The 15,452-nt window shown below is 46.8% G+C and overlaps 1 protein-coding gene across 1 annotated transcript; it reads right to left on the bottom strand.

The window, feature by feature from the left end:
* Positions 1-3,701: 3,701 nt before the first annotated feature.
* PKDREJ (polycystin family receptor for egg jelly) lies at positions 3,702-11,367 on the bottom strand. The gene has a single exon (XM_030815361.1). The coding sequence runs from the start codon at positions 11,338-11,340 to the stop codon at positions 4,591-4,593; it is 6,750 nt and encodes a 2,249-aa protein (XP_030671221.1). The 5' UTR covers positions 11,341-11,367; the 3' UTR covers positions 3,702-4,590.
* Between the last annotated feature and the right edge of the window lie 4,085 nt (positions 11,368-15,452).

The raw sequence follows: 15,452 nt of genomic DNA, 5'->3' as shown, positions 1-15,452 counted from the left end.
TGAAGAAAAAGATTTATGTATGAATGATTCTGAAACTAACTTCTATAGAGACTATTTTCCGGCGATGGTAGATCAAGGTATAGATTGTACTGAAGAGAGAGATTCAAAGTGAGTAACCTACCGCAGTTTTCAGTTTTCTTGATAATACCCCAGCAACATAAAAGAAAAACGTAAGAAATCCTATATGGATCTAAATGTAAGAAACGATGATAATGGTGAAATAATAACACTATTTTATATAATGAAAATATTGTGTAATATTTCTGCAATCATGATAATTTTTCATATGCGCCCTTTCTACAGTGTTTAAACATGATATCAACAGTCATGGTTCAGTTCTACATATAAAGCTTTAAGAATTTATTCATAATTCGTTACCACTCTCAGCAGAGTCAAGTTTCTCCCAATTGAAATAACTAAAAACTATCTGAAAGTATACTGACTCAGGAAGGTTTGTCTAATTTGGCACTACTGTCAAAAGAATGCAATTGCGTGAAAATCTTCATTAGTCATTCTTCTGAAATGAAGACAAGAAAAACATTTATAGAAGAAATAACAATTTATGCGTTATGTGATTATGTATGTCTTTATTACCCATCCGAGCATTAGCGGCCAATCAACAATACCTAGAGGTACACAATAAAAATTAGCTATCTTTAATATTTTGCCAATTTTCAGCTGTATTAAAACCATAGTTTTACACATAATTTTAAATTCTGTTTTATGAAGGTGTATTTGTCCAGGTAAGTGGATATAAATATTTTATGTAACAGTTCGTAAGCTTTTAAATATTTAGACATACAGAGATTTGTAGTCCTGCCCTAGGCTCCACAGATGCTAGGGGTGGGCTCGCTGGGAAAAATGCATATATGTTGTGGCAATACTTATAAAATGTTGTATGGATGTATTCTTAAAAGATTATCACAATATCAGATATTGTACATTGTGTATTTAGGTGAAGACTGAAAGAAAATCTGAAAATCAGAAGGAATTGAATGCAGATAAAAATCTAGAGCTAAAATATTGCTAATAGCAGCAAAAGGGGGTACTGTGGAAGAATAACTTCTTTTGTACCCCACTTCACTTCACTAAATATCCTATTCGCCCCGTTCTCCATTTCTGCCAGTAACATGGAAGTCTAAAGGCTTGCATTTTGTTTCTAGTGCTAACTAATGAAATTCCAGAAGTGGGCCTTAAAAATGCAGTCTTCATAATTAACAATAAATGTTGAGATAGATGAAGGGCATATATCCCCTTCTCTGTACCTACAGCAATGGAGCTTTCTCTGCATATAAAACTTGTTTTTATTAAATATTAAATACTACTCTGAGTATTTAATAAGGGGCTAAATTGAGAACAAAACCAGGAATATCCATCTTGTTGTTCTGTGCAACAGAGATAGTGGGAGGGTATTCGTGACTATAGCCAATTATTTTGGAATAGTCCTACCCTATGCCTGGAAGTATAATGAGAACAAGAGTCTTAAAAGACTCCTTTAGGCTGGGCGTGGTGGCTCATGCCTGTAATCCCAGCACTTTGGGAGGCTGAGGCGGCGGATCACTTGAGGCCAGGAGTTTGAGGCCAGTCTGGCCAACATGGTGAAACCTCATTTCTACTAAAAAATAGAAAAATTAGCTGGGCGTTGGTGGGGGCACGCCTGTAGTCCCACCTACTCGGGAGACTGAGGCACCAGAATTGCTTAGTCCCACCTACCTGGGAGGCTGAGGCACCAGAGTTGCTTGAACCCGGTGGGCAGAGGTTGCAGTGAGCTCAGATCTTCCAGCCTGGGCAACAGAGCAATACTCCATCCCCCCCCCAAAAAAAAAAGACTCCTTTAGAAATCGTTGTTATGGGCCAGGTGCAGTGGCTCATGCTGTAATCCCAGCACTGGGAGGCCAAGGCAAGTGGATCACCTGAGCTCAAGATTTTGAGACCAGCCTGGCCAACATGGTGAAACCCCATCTCTACTAAAAAAAAAATGCAAAAAATAGCGGAGCGTGGTGGTGCGCACCTGTAGTCCCAGCTACTTGGGAAGCTGAGGCAGGAGAATTGCTTGAACCCAGGAGGCGGAGGTTGTAGTGAGCTGAGATCGAGCCACTGCACTCCAGGCTGGGCGACAGCGAGACTCCGTCTCGAAAAGAGAAAAAAGAAAAAAGGACACCTCCAACCCAACACACACACAAATTGTTGCTCTGTCCTGTGAAAATGGCCTTCAAAAGAAACCTGAATTTTTGTTACTTGATACCTTGTCCTCCTGATAATGGTATAATTGGCATCTCTTTGTTTCTAAACTGTAAATACCTGTCGTCACTCTAACAGATTAGAAGAAAACCCCTCGTACTCTCTTTCCCAACATGCCTGGAAAAAGTCCTGTGACTGCTGGATTTCTCACTTTCACCAAGAAATTGAGATTCTTGTCTCATTTGGCAGGCCCCACAGCAGCTGTCCCTGGTCGTCACTCAAACCACCTCCAGTGGTTGTTCCTGGGCCTCCAATGACTCCCTACTGCCTCTGCCCACGTGGCCCCTGTGGTTACAACTGTGGCCCTCCCTGACTCATTTGTAATTCATTCTCCCACTGCACAGCTCGGGCTGTGTTGGTGGGAAACCCTTCTCCACCCCTGGTGCTTTCTTCCTGGGAAGGGAGGCCAACTAGCCTACCCTGATTCTGCTCAACCCCTGGGAAGGGGCAGGGACTTCACTGGATTACCAAACTGGAGGACAAGACCTGGGAATGCCCACCCACAGACAGCATGGGTCTCTGCCTCGCCCTCCTGCCAGCAGTCTCTGCTGCCTTGAAGGGCAGGCCTCTGCAACTTGCCTGCAACTGGATCTCGAACTCCCTCATTCTGCAGTTCAGTGGGCAACTGCATTTGACCCAACTGCAATCAGCGTCTATCAGTAAAAAGTAATCATTTGGACACCTGCTGACCCTTTTTCTCAATCCGTTCAGAAGTCAGGTGGTTAACAGAGGTGCCATCTCAAGAACATGTGCCCCAGTCGGAACCAGTGGGCCAGTGTGGGCCAGGCCACTCCCATGGCCTTCCCACCAAGGGAGCTAGAAAATCCCCATCTGACCTTTTTTGTTGTTTGCTTTGAGATAGAGTCTCGCTCTGTTGCCGAGGCTGGAGTGCAGTGGTGAGATCTCAGCTCACTGCAACCTCTGCCTCCTGGGTTCAAGTGATTCTCCTGCCTCAGCCTCTTGAGTATCTGGGACTACAGGTACCCACCACCATGCCCGGCTAATATTTGTATTTTTAGTAGATATGGGGTTTCGCCATGTTGGCCAGGCTGGTCTCGAACTCCTGACCTCAAGTGATCTGCCCACCTCGACCTCCCAAAGTGCTGGGATTACAGGCATAAGCCACCACGCCCAGCCCCCATGTGACCTTCTGACCCTTGCTGTGTGCAGCCTTGGGTGAACCATGAGCCTTTTCATCTTCCCACCTGGCAACAGGTGAGACAGAACTACATTCTGCCCAGGTCTAGGCATCCCCTCGAAGGAAACGATGGAAGGAATCTACGTGTGTCTGCAGGGGCCTAGTGTGCTGTGGCCATTTCAGTGCAGCTGAGGATGATGAACACCGAAGTGCATACAAAGCAGCCACCCATCTAATTTGGTTGTCCCCTTTTTCTGGGGCTCCACTTTGAGAGCAGGAGCTATGTGTGTATATGCCCCTCACACGGAAATCACTGCAAGGCTCAAAGAAGAAATCTCACATTTAATTCTGATAAAGCTTAAAGTGGCATCTACATAAACGGACATGCTTCTGAGTGAAAATAGTACAGCTACCGGCCCTTGTTTCTCTTCAGTGATAAACCACATTTTCCTTATTCCTAAATAGGTCCAGCACGCCGTGAATAACCAAATGCCCAAATCTTAGAGGCATATTTTGCTATATTCAGCATATAGACATATTTCAATGTGAACACATATGCATCTTTTTGTTGTTTAACAAAACATGTCTCTTGGTCAGAAAATGTTACTGAATTTTACTTTAACTACCAATAGCTTTAAAAATAAATGAGAAGCGCCACTTCTGCTTTCCCAAGCATGAAGCAAGTCCTGGAACTCCCCACGAGGCCCTAAGCCCAGGGGGAACAAGAGGAGGGGAGCCCTGGTCTACATAGGGGCCTCCCAGTGAGGCCGAGGAGTTTGAGGCTCTGTCAGGAGCAACAGGCCATCGGCTTCCAGCATGGGTCAAGCGCAGAAACACCCAGACAATGCTCCACCCTGGCCAGGTCCCTCTCTCAAATCTGGTTCTCAAAACCAGTGGCTCTGCCTTCTCTAAACTGCAGGCACCAAAGAAACAGGGTTGCCCTTGTACGGGGAGTCACATAACTCCCCTCTAAAGGGAAATCAGTCCAGGAATCCCACACTGTGATCCTGCTCTCTGCCCAGATGCCACACTACACTCCAACTTTTACACTCCCAAGAGCAGAGGTCAAGATTGGGGATTCTTCCAAATGTAGGGGATGTGCCTTGTGAAGGACATGAGTAGCAAGCATGACTAAGCCACTGACACTCCTTAATCCCACAGACTCAGCATTTGGGGGAACGCTTGCTTATGACTCATGAAACCATCATTCATCAAACAACAAGGTAAACCATTTTCTTCCCGTTGATGTTTCTGGTCTTCAACCCCAGATAACGGCAGCTGTTCTTCTCTGGCTGCCCATACAGCATGTCAATAAAGAACTCAGGTTCATCTTTGGCCTTAGATTGCGAGGTCAGAAAACTGAACGTGGTTCTCAGCTTACGGCACAAATAGGTCATTGCTTCCACTTCATCTGATGGCTCCTCATACACGGGCTGCTTCATTTCCTCATATGCAGACAGAATTACAGCCTGAAATAAGTTGATCAAGACACAGATCATCACCAGCATGAAAGATGAGAGGAACAGGACCCCCAGAATCCTGTTATTGGAAAATTCAGTGTTCTGGAAAGCTGAGACACAATAGGAAAATACTGTCTGAGTGGAATGAATCATGTTACTGTAGTTCCATTCATGCTGACCAAACACCAGGTAACCAAAAGCCATGTATACAAAGAAATACACGGACACAACAAATGCCATGTGGCAGATGCCAGGGAGGGCAGCCTGGATGGCCCTCTGAGCCAGGCGCACATTGTAGAAGAATCTGGAATACCTGAGGGTCTTCAAAATTGTCAGAAATAACAGGAAACCCAAAATTATCCTCATGATGTGATCTACCTGAGAAACCACATGAAAGGGAATGAAGTCTTCAGGGTTCGACAAGTAAAACTGAATTATGCCAGTGGCCAGGAAATGTTTCCTGAGAAAGAGCACAATGAACACAGTAAATATGCACTTTAAAGCAAAGTTGAGCACATTATACACACTTCTCACATAGGAGGCTCTTTGTTGCATAATGATATAACCCTCATTGACAACGTAGGCTAAGAAAAAAATGAGAATGGCCACATACAAGTAGATTTCTGCTGAAGCTTTTCTGTCAAAATCAGCAAGTGAAAAAGAGTGCAGAGATATGCTTGTGTTGACAACTCCTAACTGAGAGACCTCAAATATGACCGAAATGCTACAGAACAGATTTATATCTGGATTAAAAGTCGTTAATTCCAAAACCACAGCCCATGTCTTCTCATCCAGCCAATTGCTTTCTTGAAGTTCTTTGAGCCTCAGTGTGGAATTAAACCGCTGCTGTTCTGGAAAAAAATAGAGTGCATATCCTCCAGATCCATAGGTGTGTAGTAGTCCATAGGAATAATACAGCCATTGCTTTCCTTGAGGCTTATAAGTAAATCCATTGGTACTCTCGTCTATAGCCTGCTTGTCAACTTCATTCCAAAAGCCAGAATAGTTTTTTGTGTCTTCTGGGTCAATGCCATATTTGGGATGACAATGAATTTCTCTTCTGATGCTGTTTTGCACAAACTTTTTGGCAGTTAGACACATTTTTTCATTAGATTTTGCTCTCACTTGCCTCATCAGTGGAAGACCAAGGATTTTAGATGAGCTTTCAGGAAGAAATGTTGGATTCAGGTCATTGTGTAACAAAGGCAACAGCACACTGTTTAGCCATCTATAGATGTCTTCCAGCTTAGTCACAGTAGCAAGATCCATAGAGAACCGATCACGAATAAACTGGTTATAGTAGAAGCAGTCAGTGGGACGTAGTAGGACGATAAGGATCAACAGAAGGGCTAGAAAGATAAAGTGAGTTAGAATGTAACTCAGGAACAGGAGTGCTCTTCTCTTGACCCTCTTCTTTCTTTTGAATATTCTGATTTCATCTTCTGTAAGGGGTTGGTACATCCTCGTGCCTCGGATTCGGACGATCTCGTCATGTATCCTCTGCATTTCTTCTGGATGCATACGCATTCCATCCAACCTGATCTCAGTATATTTATACTTGGTTGACCATGAAAGGTTTTTGCAATACTTGGGTTTATTTGTTCTGAAGCCTGACAAGAGTATAATTTTAGATGGCTGCACCAGAAGAACTGACTGACAGAATGAACAAAAAGATGCAAAGAGCCATTCTATTGACTTGTCATAGCCATAAGTCAGTCCATAAAATACAATGAAGAATGAGCATATGCTAGAAGTAGCAAAAACCAAAAACCATGCAACATAAACACACCACCAAGGCAGGACGATCCGGGGCTTTTTCTTAAGCTGCTGGAGATCCTTTTGGGAAGGGTGCTCTTCAGAATGGACATCCTGATCATCTTCTATGTTATTATTGGAATTTGTATTTGGCCCGAGGGTCTCTGGGGTCTTGATTTGTGCTTTCCTATGCCTGTGCTTGGGTTTGGAGGTTGCCTTAGGAGAAGCCTTTGGAAGCCTGGGCTTTCCTTTAGATGTAGGTTTTGCAACCTCCCTTGGGTGCACCTGAGCAGTTTCGTAAGCATGCCACTTTCTCAAGTATTCTTCCCAGTGCTCACTTGCTTCTGACATTAGAGGATGCTTTTGAGGAGCTACCTCCTTTAGATCCGCTTGAGGTTTCCTCTGGGAACAGGTGAACAAAAAAGTTATTAATAATTGCACAGGGATTGTAATTAAGACACTTTCAATTCCTATCATCATTGATCTCATGTACCTCCTCTCTCTTGACTCAGTTTGTTCTTGTCTATTTAGATTAAAGAACATAATGTTACAAAGAAGAGAGCTAAGCAACATTGCTAAACAACAGGACAATCTCTGGAGCCTATTGAATGTTTTAGCAACAACACTAGCAAAAATAGAGAACCACATGTGGTTTTTCCGGAGATTACCACTCACATCTATAAAGAAAAAGTCTTTTCTGGTCAGAGGCTCATCCGGATGGGTAACGTGAAATGTTCTGTCCAAAGTGGTATCAACAGAAAGCCATTTCTGGCATATGAACAGCCAAATGTGCCTGCTAAACAGATTTTCCACTTTGATTCTACTTAAATACCAGCTAGGCGATCGACCCTCGTTGTTGTGCCACACACGGATGGAATGGATGTCCCCCAAGTCACTTTTTGTCGTTAGGAGGAAAGTGTTGATGCTATCTCGGTAGAGAGTTGTAAAATGTGGATGGCTTAAACAATGCACGTCGCTGGTACTCACGGTTCCTCTAAGTTGCACAAAGACATTGGCCCTAGTCCCAGACCCCCAACGACTGCCTGTAAAAATAGTCACCAAGTAGCATACATTATCATAAGGATCATTATCTGGTAGAACTATCACATGCCCCCGAAGATGCTGGTCCATTTCATCCCTGTATAAAGCCCAAAAAGCTAGGACCACATATAAGAGAATAATGAAAAGCACAGTGAAGAGGGTCACGGGGTTTTGGTGAAGGCTCTTGGTGATGTTTAACCGTAGATCCACAGGATTAGGGATCACAATCACCTTGGCCATCACATAGTGGGTATGCAGGTGAATGCTGGTGAGTCCGATTGTGCCCAGCTGCCGCCTAGCCCTCACTACATTCTTGCAGATGCAGTGCACCTCATGCCAGCTGGTCTTCTCACCAAGAACGCAGTAACCCTCTCTCCATTCACTCTGGATCCCATACATGTCCAAGCACTGGACGCTGAAGATTGAAATTCTCACTAGCTTGTCATTGAGCTTCATGACAAAATGAGGTGCCTGCAGAACTATGGATACAGTACAGTGGGGAGAGTGGCTGTGCTGAGCTATGAGTTGCAGCAGGGACACAGAGAGGCAGACTACACGGGCCTTCTTCACTGTGCAGGCTGGGTCAAACAGGGCACTCTGGCTGGCAACTGGAGGGATGTCATGAGGCACCAGGAAGGTGGCAACCAGAGCTGTGGGAGTGATCTGACTGCCTGTGTACACCAACACTGTGAACAGCACCATCACTTCTGTTACTATGTGGACCAGAACCTCCCTAAGCATTCTGCTGTCCACTTGAAAGCTAAACCCACCTGTCGTCTTCTTCAAGGACCCATCAACTTCTCTGTTGGGTCCCACTGTGAGATTAAAAGCTGCAAAGGTCAAGGTTTTCCTGACAAGGTACACTTCCGCTACATCAGGTGTGATCTCTAGCACACTACCGTTATCTGCAACTCCTGTCATTCTGAATCCAAACACCTCCACCGAAGTGTTTTCCTGATCATTTAACCAAGGAAAGGGGTCATTTGTGAAATCACAAAACATTGTAGAAATGGGACCATTTGCAGACAGACCAGGAACACTGCTCACATTGAGTGTTGGATAAAAACAATTTCTGCAGTGTTTCTCATTTCTGAAGACCTGGGTAACACCCCACTTTTCAACTTTCTTGACATACATGTTGAAATTGGGGGTTCTCATTGAGGTGGTTTTGTTCCCTGGCACTTTATTAGCCAGTATTGTGTCTGATAGAGATTCTATTACATAGAAAGGATCTTTAACTACTTGGTGAGGAGAAGTCATTTTAAGAATATTAGACAAACTTATTAGTATTCCAGTGCTCACGATTTCTATTTGTTCAGATCGAAAGCGTTTATCTTTTTGTTGATACTCTTGTAGGGCTTGATTTGCTTGCCATACCCTCACGGTGGCACGTTTCTGAGCATCCCAAGTGAATTCAGAGGGTTTCTGGGTTAATTTGGTAATAGTCATGACTACCTGGCCAATTTCTACCAAAGTGCCTACAGGAAGAAGGAAAGACTGATCAACAAGGTGTTTTCGGAGATTGACTCTGTCATCTTGGAGAGGTAATTCAGTTTTCATGTTATTCAAAACGGAAGCTACTATATACAATAAGTAACCTGCAGGTAAAAAATTCTGCTTTTGAATTAAAGTAGACAGCAATGAACTTGGTCCCATGGTGAAACGGAGTAACTGATTCAACACAGTCTTTGATGAATTTTTGTCAGTGGGAGCCTGTGCGGTGGCATGCAAAGTCACCTGAGAAAAAGCTCCTAGAGAGTCATAGACCCGGGCATATATCTTCAAGGCATATTGATTAGCCAACATACCAACAGGGAGAAAGGAAGGGGGTGCTGTGGACTGAGGCCCCAAGTACAGGATGGTCCCCAGGGTGTTCTCTTTTATTGAACTGATTTCACCAACACTGTGCAAATCAGAAACAATTATTTTATATGTAAGAGGGACGTGCTTATCCCTAAAATTACTACACTGGACAACAAATTTAGTAATAAGTGCAATTCCTTTAGCTGGATTAATTTTGCATTCTCCGATCTGAGGGCCATGGTTAATAACAAAAGAATGCCTGAAGACCGAGGTCACTCCACTCCAACATGCTAGATACAGAGAAATCGAAAACTCAGCTTCCAAAAAATGCCGAAAAGCAAAAGCTTTTATAGACAGATAAGCACCATTCCTTCCTGTTACAGTTTCCCCCATCCAATCAAATAGTATCTCACCACCTGAAGAAGACAAAATTGACCATTTATAGAATTCACGGCTTGCACAATTTGTGCAATTTAGGAACAAAGAAAATCTATCAGAGACAATGAAATTTCTCTCACAATTTTCGATACATGTGATGTGTGCTATGGCTTTTGGTCCTTGGAGCACGTGGACCCTCTTATCAGAAAACGCTGTCCTAGAGTCCTTCCGAATCACCATTCTGAAGAAATACACGTGGTCGCCTTTAAGTGTTTCTGGCAAAAGTGTCAGTACAGGGCCGGAGGCCCAGGGCCACTTCAGATTGGCCTGCTCTGGGTGACAGACTTCCTTGCTCCCCAGGATTATTCGATCCCCACGGTAGTTTCTGGGATCTGTGGTACAGTACCAAAAGAACTGGAGTCCCTGTAACGGGCTGTCCGCATCTGGGTCCGAGGACGTGGACCCGTCCAGAATCAGCTGCTCTGCGAAATTAGCTGTTACGTTGGCATCGCCAAGCATCACCGCCTGCAGGGAACTCCTGACGATCCAGACATAGACGGCGTCCGAGTCTTTCACCTCGGGCATCTTGGGGTTCCCTGTGGTGATGGACACCGTGAAATTAAACACATACACCCCCCACTGTAACGAATTGCTGGGGATGTGAATGAACAAGGGGCTGTTCCTGATCTCGAGCTGGGGCAGATCCAAGGGCTGCGTCCAGTCGGGCGCGTGGCCCACGGCGGGCACGGAGAACACCTGCCAGTACTGGGCGATGGCGCGCGCGGCCGGGCAGTCCAGCTGCACCGAGGCGTTGATGGTGGCCTCCGCCTTCATGCTCAGGCGCACGGGGGCGCCCCTCTGGTCCGTGTTGATCCTCACGCGCTGGATGACGCAGGCGTTTATCTGACAGGAGACGGACGACTCGACGGCTCTGTGGCTGGACGAGTTGACGGCCTGCAACATCACGCGCGCGGGGCCGTCTGTGGGGCACTCGGTGCGGGCCACGAAGCCCGGCTGGGGCCGCGGGCCGGGCGTGGCGGAGCGCTGGGAGACGCGGGCAGCGAGGGAGGCCGGGCGGGTGGCGCCGGGTCCGAGCAGCCGCAGGCGGAAGGCCCAGGCCAGGCGCCCGGGCGAGCGCGGCAGCTGCGCGGACCACGTCAGGGAGAGGCGGCCGCCGCGCGCCGAGAGCTGCAGGTCGACGAGCGCGGGTGCGGCGGGCCGGGGCAGGCGTTGGGCGCTGAGCAGGACGCGCAAGTCGAGGCAGTACCAGCGCCGCCCGGCCCCTCCACGGGGAAAGCAGAGGCTGCCGCGGCCGCTCAGGACCACGCCGCCCGCCCGCACGGCGCTGGGCCGCAGACTGAGGAGGGTGCGGCCGCCGCGCACCCCGAGGCCCGGGGCGCCCCTGAGGAGGCCACCGGGCGCCCCGGGGACGGCGGCTTGTGCCCCGCGAGGAGCCGGCGGCAGCAGGAGGCGGCCGAGGCTCAGGCCCAGGCCCAGAAGGAGGAGAGCGGACCCAGGCCTCATGGCGCCGGCCCAGGAGAAGCTGGGAGTCGCCGCGGAAGGCCGCGAGGCGCGCCCAACCGCCACGGGGGTCGCGCGGACAGTGGGGGTCTTGGGGACAGCGGGGGTCTCGGGCGTCGAAGGCCACGGGCATATGGGTCGCAGGGACAGAGAGTCCCAGAGAGCAGTTGGGACCTCGGAGCTTGGGGTCATTCGGCACTGGGGACTTCTTGGGTACCTCTCCCCTCTCCGTCCCCAAGTGTGTGCAGGCCCAGGGTCAGCATGGCTCAGGAGGGCAGTTCAGCCCCGTGCAGACCACGGAGCTGACCACGGAGAAGGGGCTTCAGCAGGAACCCTTAGGAAAGCCAGTCACAGCGTGGGAGGTCAGGAGGGAACTGTGAGATCCCTGGGCGCCCAGGAAGGTCTGACTCTCGGTATCTTACTCTGGGTTCGCTTTGCTCTTTTCTTTCTAGTTGGTTTGGGGTTTTTGTTTTTTGTTTGTTTGTTTGTTTGTTTGTTTGTTTGTTTTTTGAGACGGAGTCTCTGTCACCCAGGCTGGAGTGCAGTGGCGTGACCTCAAGTGATCCACCCACCTAGGCCTCCCAAAGTGCTGGGATTACAGGCATGAGCCACTGTGCCTGGCCTCATTCTTTAACTCTGTCCATTTTTGCTGTCTATTTTGGGACTTGATTGATTGATTGAATGATTTTAGAGACAGGGTCTTGCTCTGTTGCCCAGGCTGGAGTGCAATGGTGCAATCATAGCTCACTGTAACCTTGAACTCCTGGGCTCAAGGAATCCTCCTGCCTGCCAGACTACAGGTCTACACTAGTACACCTGACGGATTTATTTTTTATATTTTATTTTTGTAGAGATGGTGTCTTGCTGTGTTTCACAGGCTGGTCTCAAACTCGTGGTCTTAATTGGCCCTCCCCTGTATTAGTCCGTTTTCATGCTGCTGATAAAGACACACCTAAGACTGGGAAGAAAAAAGTTTAATTGGACTTACAGTTCCATATGGCTGGGGAGGCCTCAGAATCATGGCAGAAGGCAAAAAGCACTTCTTATATGGCAGTGGCAAGAGAAAATGAGGAAGACAAAAAAAGTGGAAACCCCTGATAAAAGCATCAGATCTCCTGAGACTCATTCACTACCACAGAACAATATGGGGGAAACTGCCCCTGTGATTCAATTATCTCCCACCTGGTCCTTCCCACAACATGTGGGAATTATGGGAGTATAATTCAAGATGAGATTTGGATGGGGACACAGAGCCAAACTGTATCATTCCACCCCTGCCAAATCTCATCTCCTCACATTTCAAAACCAATCATGCCTTCCCAACAGTCCCCCAAAGTCTTAACTCATTTCACATTAACTCAAAAGTCCACAGTCCAAAGTCCTGTCTGAGACAAAGGAAGTCGCTTATGCTTATGAGCCTGTAAAATCAAAAGCAACTGGCTGGGTGCAGTGGCTCACGCCTGTAATCCCAGCACTTTGGGAGGCTGAAGTGGGCAGATCACCTGAGGTTAGGAATTTGAGACCAGCCAGACCAACATGGAGAAACCCCATCTCTACTAAAAATCCAAAATTAGCCGGGCATGGTGGTGCATGCCTGTAATCCCAGCTACTCGGGAGGCTGAGGCAGGAGAATCGCTTGAACCTGGGAAGCGGAGGTTGCGGTGAGCCAAGATCATGCCATTGCACTCCAGCCTGGGCAACAGGAACGAAACTCTGTCTCAAAAAAAGAAAAAAAATCAAAATCAAGTTAGTTAGTTATTTCCTAGATACAATGGAGTACAGACATTGGGTAAATGCAACCATTCCAAATGGGAGAAATTGGCCAAACAAAGGGGTTATAGGGCCTATGCAAGTCTGAAATCCAGTGGGGCAGTCAAATCCTAAAGCTCCAAAATTATCTCCTTTGACTTCATGTCTCACATCCAGGTCATGCTGATGCAAGAGGTGGGTTCCCACGGTCTTGGGCAGCTCCACCCCTGTGGCTTTGCGGGGTACAGCCTCCCTCCTGGTTGCCTTCATGGGCTGGTGTTGAGTGTCTGCAGCTTTTCTAGACTCATGGTGCAAGCTGTTGGTGAATCTACCATTCTAGGGTCTGGAGGATGGTGGCCCTCTTCTCACAGCTCCACTAGGCAGTGCTCCAGTAGGAACTCTGTGTGTGGGCTCTGACCCCCCATTTCCCTTCCACACTGCCCTAGCACAGGTTCTCCATGAGAGCCTTCCCCTACAGTAAACTTCTGCCTGGCATCCAGGTGTTGCCATACATCTTCTGAAATCTAGGCAGAGGTTCCCAAACCTCAATTCTTGACTTCTGTGCAACCGCAGGCTCAACACCACATGGAAGCTGCCAAGGCTTGGGGCTTGCATCATCTGAAGCCACAGCCTGAGCTCTACGTTGGCCTTTTTCAGCCACAGCTGGAGCAGCTGGGACACAGGGCACCAAATCCCTAGGCTGCACACATCCTGGGGACTCTGGGCCCAGCCCACAAAACCACTTTTTCCTCCTAGGCCTCCAGGCCTGTGATGGGAGGGGCTGCCATGAAGATGTCTGACATGCCCTGGAGACCTTTTCCCCATTGTCTTGGGGATTAACATTTGGCTCCTTGTTATTTATACAAATTTCTGCAGCTGGTTTGAATTCTCCTCAGAAAATGGAATTTTCTATCACATTATCGGGCTGCAAATTTTTCAAACTTTTATGCTGTTTCCCTTTTAAAACTGAATGCTTTTAACAGCATCCAAGTCACTTCTTGAATGCTTTGCTGCTTAGAAATTTTTTCTGCCAGATACCCTAAATCATCTCTTTCAAGTTGAAAGTCCCACAAATATCTAGGGCAGGGGCAAAATGCTGCCAGTCTCTTTGCTAAAACATAACAAGAGTCACCTTTGCTCCAGTTCCTCATCTCCATCTGAGACCACTTCAGCCTGGACCTTATTGTCCATATCACTATCAGCATCTTGGGCAATGCCATTCAACAAGTCTCTAGGAAGTTCCAAAATTTCCCACATTTTCCTATCTTCTTCTGAGCCCTCCAAACTGTTCCAACCTGTGCCTGTTACCCAGTTCCAAAGTTGCTTCCACATTTTCAGGTATATTTTTGGCAATGCCCCGCTCTAATGGTACCAATTTACTGTATTAGTCTGTATTAGTACTCAGCTCAAGTGCAAAATTTAAGGGTGGAGGGGCACCAAAAACTCAATAATCAAGACAAATTCTCTTTTATTGAGGTAAAGTTCACATAAAAGTAACCAATTATGGTAGGCTGAGGTGGGAGGATCACTGCAGCCAGGAGTTCAAGGCTTCGGTGAGTTATCCCCATCCCCCCAGTCCCTGGTCACCACCAATCTTTTTTCTGTCTCTGTGTTTGCCTGTTCTGGACATGCATGGAAATGCACTCATACAGGTGTGACCTTTTGTGTCTGCCTCTTCCTTCAGTATGAATGAACCTTGAAAACACTGTGTGAAAGGTGTCTCTTCTCTGGAGAACTGTCACCTCAAATTCTTTGCCCACTTTAAATTTGGGCTGTTTGTAATTTCACTGTTGAATTGTAAGAATCTTTTTGTTTTCGGTTTTTTTTTTTTTTTTTTTTTTTTTTTTGAGACGGAGTCTGGCTCTGTTGCCCGGGTTGGAGTGCAGTGGCACAATCTTGGCTCACTCCAGCCTCCACTTCCCAGGTTCAAGCAATTCTCCTGCCTCAGCCACCCAAGTAGTTGGGATTACAGGCATGCGCCACCACGCCTGGCTATTTTTGTACTTTTAATAGAGATGAGGTTTTACCATGTTGGCCGGGCTGGTCTTGAACTCCTTACCTCAGGTGATCCACCTGCCTCAGCCTCCCAAAGGGCTGGGATTACAGGCGTGAGCTGCTGTACCAAGAATTCTTTATATATTCTGGATTCTAGACTCTTATCCAATATATGATTTACAAGTATTTATTCCCATTGTGTTAATCTTTTCAGTTTCCTGAGTAGTGTCCTTTGAAGCAGAAAAGTTTTTAATTTTGATGAAGTCCAACTTATCTATTTTGTTGTTGTTGCTTGTCCTTTTGGTGTTACATCTAAGAATCCATTGCTAAATCCAAGGCCATGAAGATTTACTTCTGTTTTCTTCTAAGAG

This window comes from Nomascus leucogenys, chromosome 7b (genome assembly GCF_006542625.1).
Source record: "Nomascus leucogenys isolate Asia chromosome 7b, Asia_NLE_v1, whole genome shotgun sequence".
Classification (NCBI taxonomy): Eukaryota; Metazoa; Chordata; class Mammalia; order Primates; family Hylobatidae; genus Nomascus; species Nomascus leucogenys.
Note: the sequence above shows the minus strand (reverse complement) of the source record. Positions and strands in the feature narration are given on the sequence as shown.

Bases quoted from the DNA above. Each gene is read 5' to 3' on its own strand.
- PKDREJ (XM_030815361.1), bottom strand. From the start codon at position 11,340: ATGAGGCCTGGGTCCGCTCTCCTCCTTCTGGGCCTGGGCCTGAGCCTC.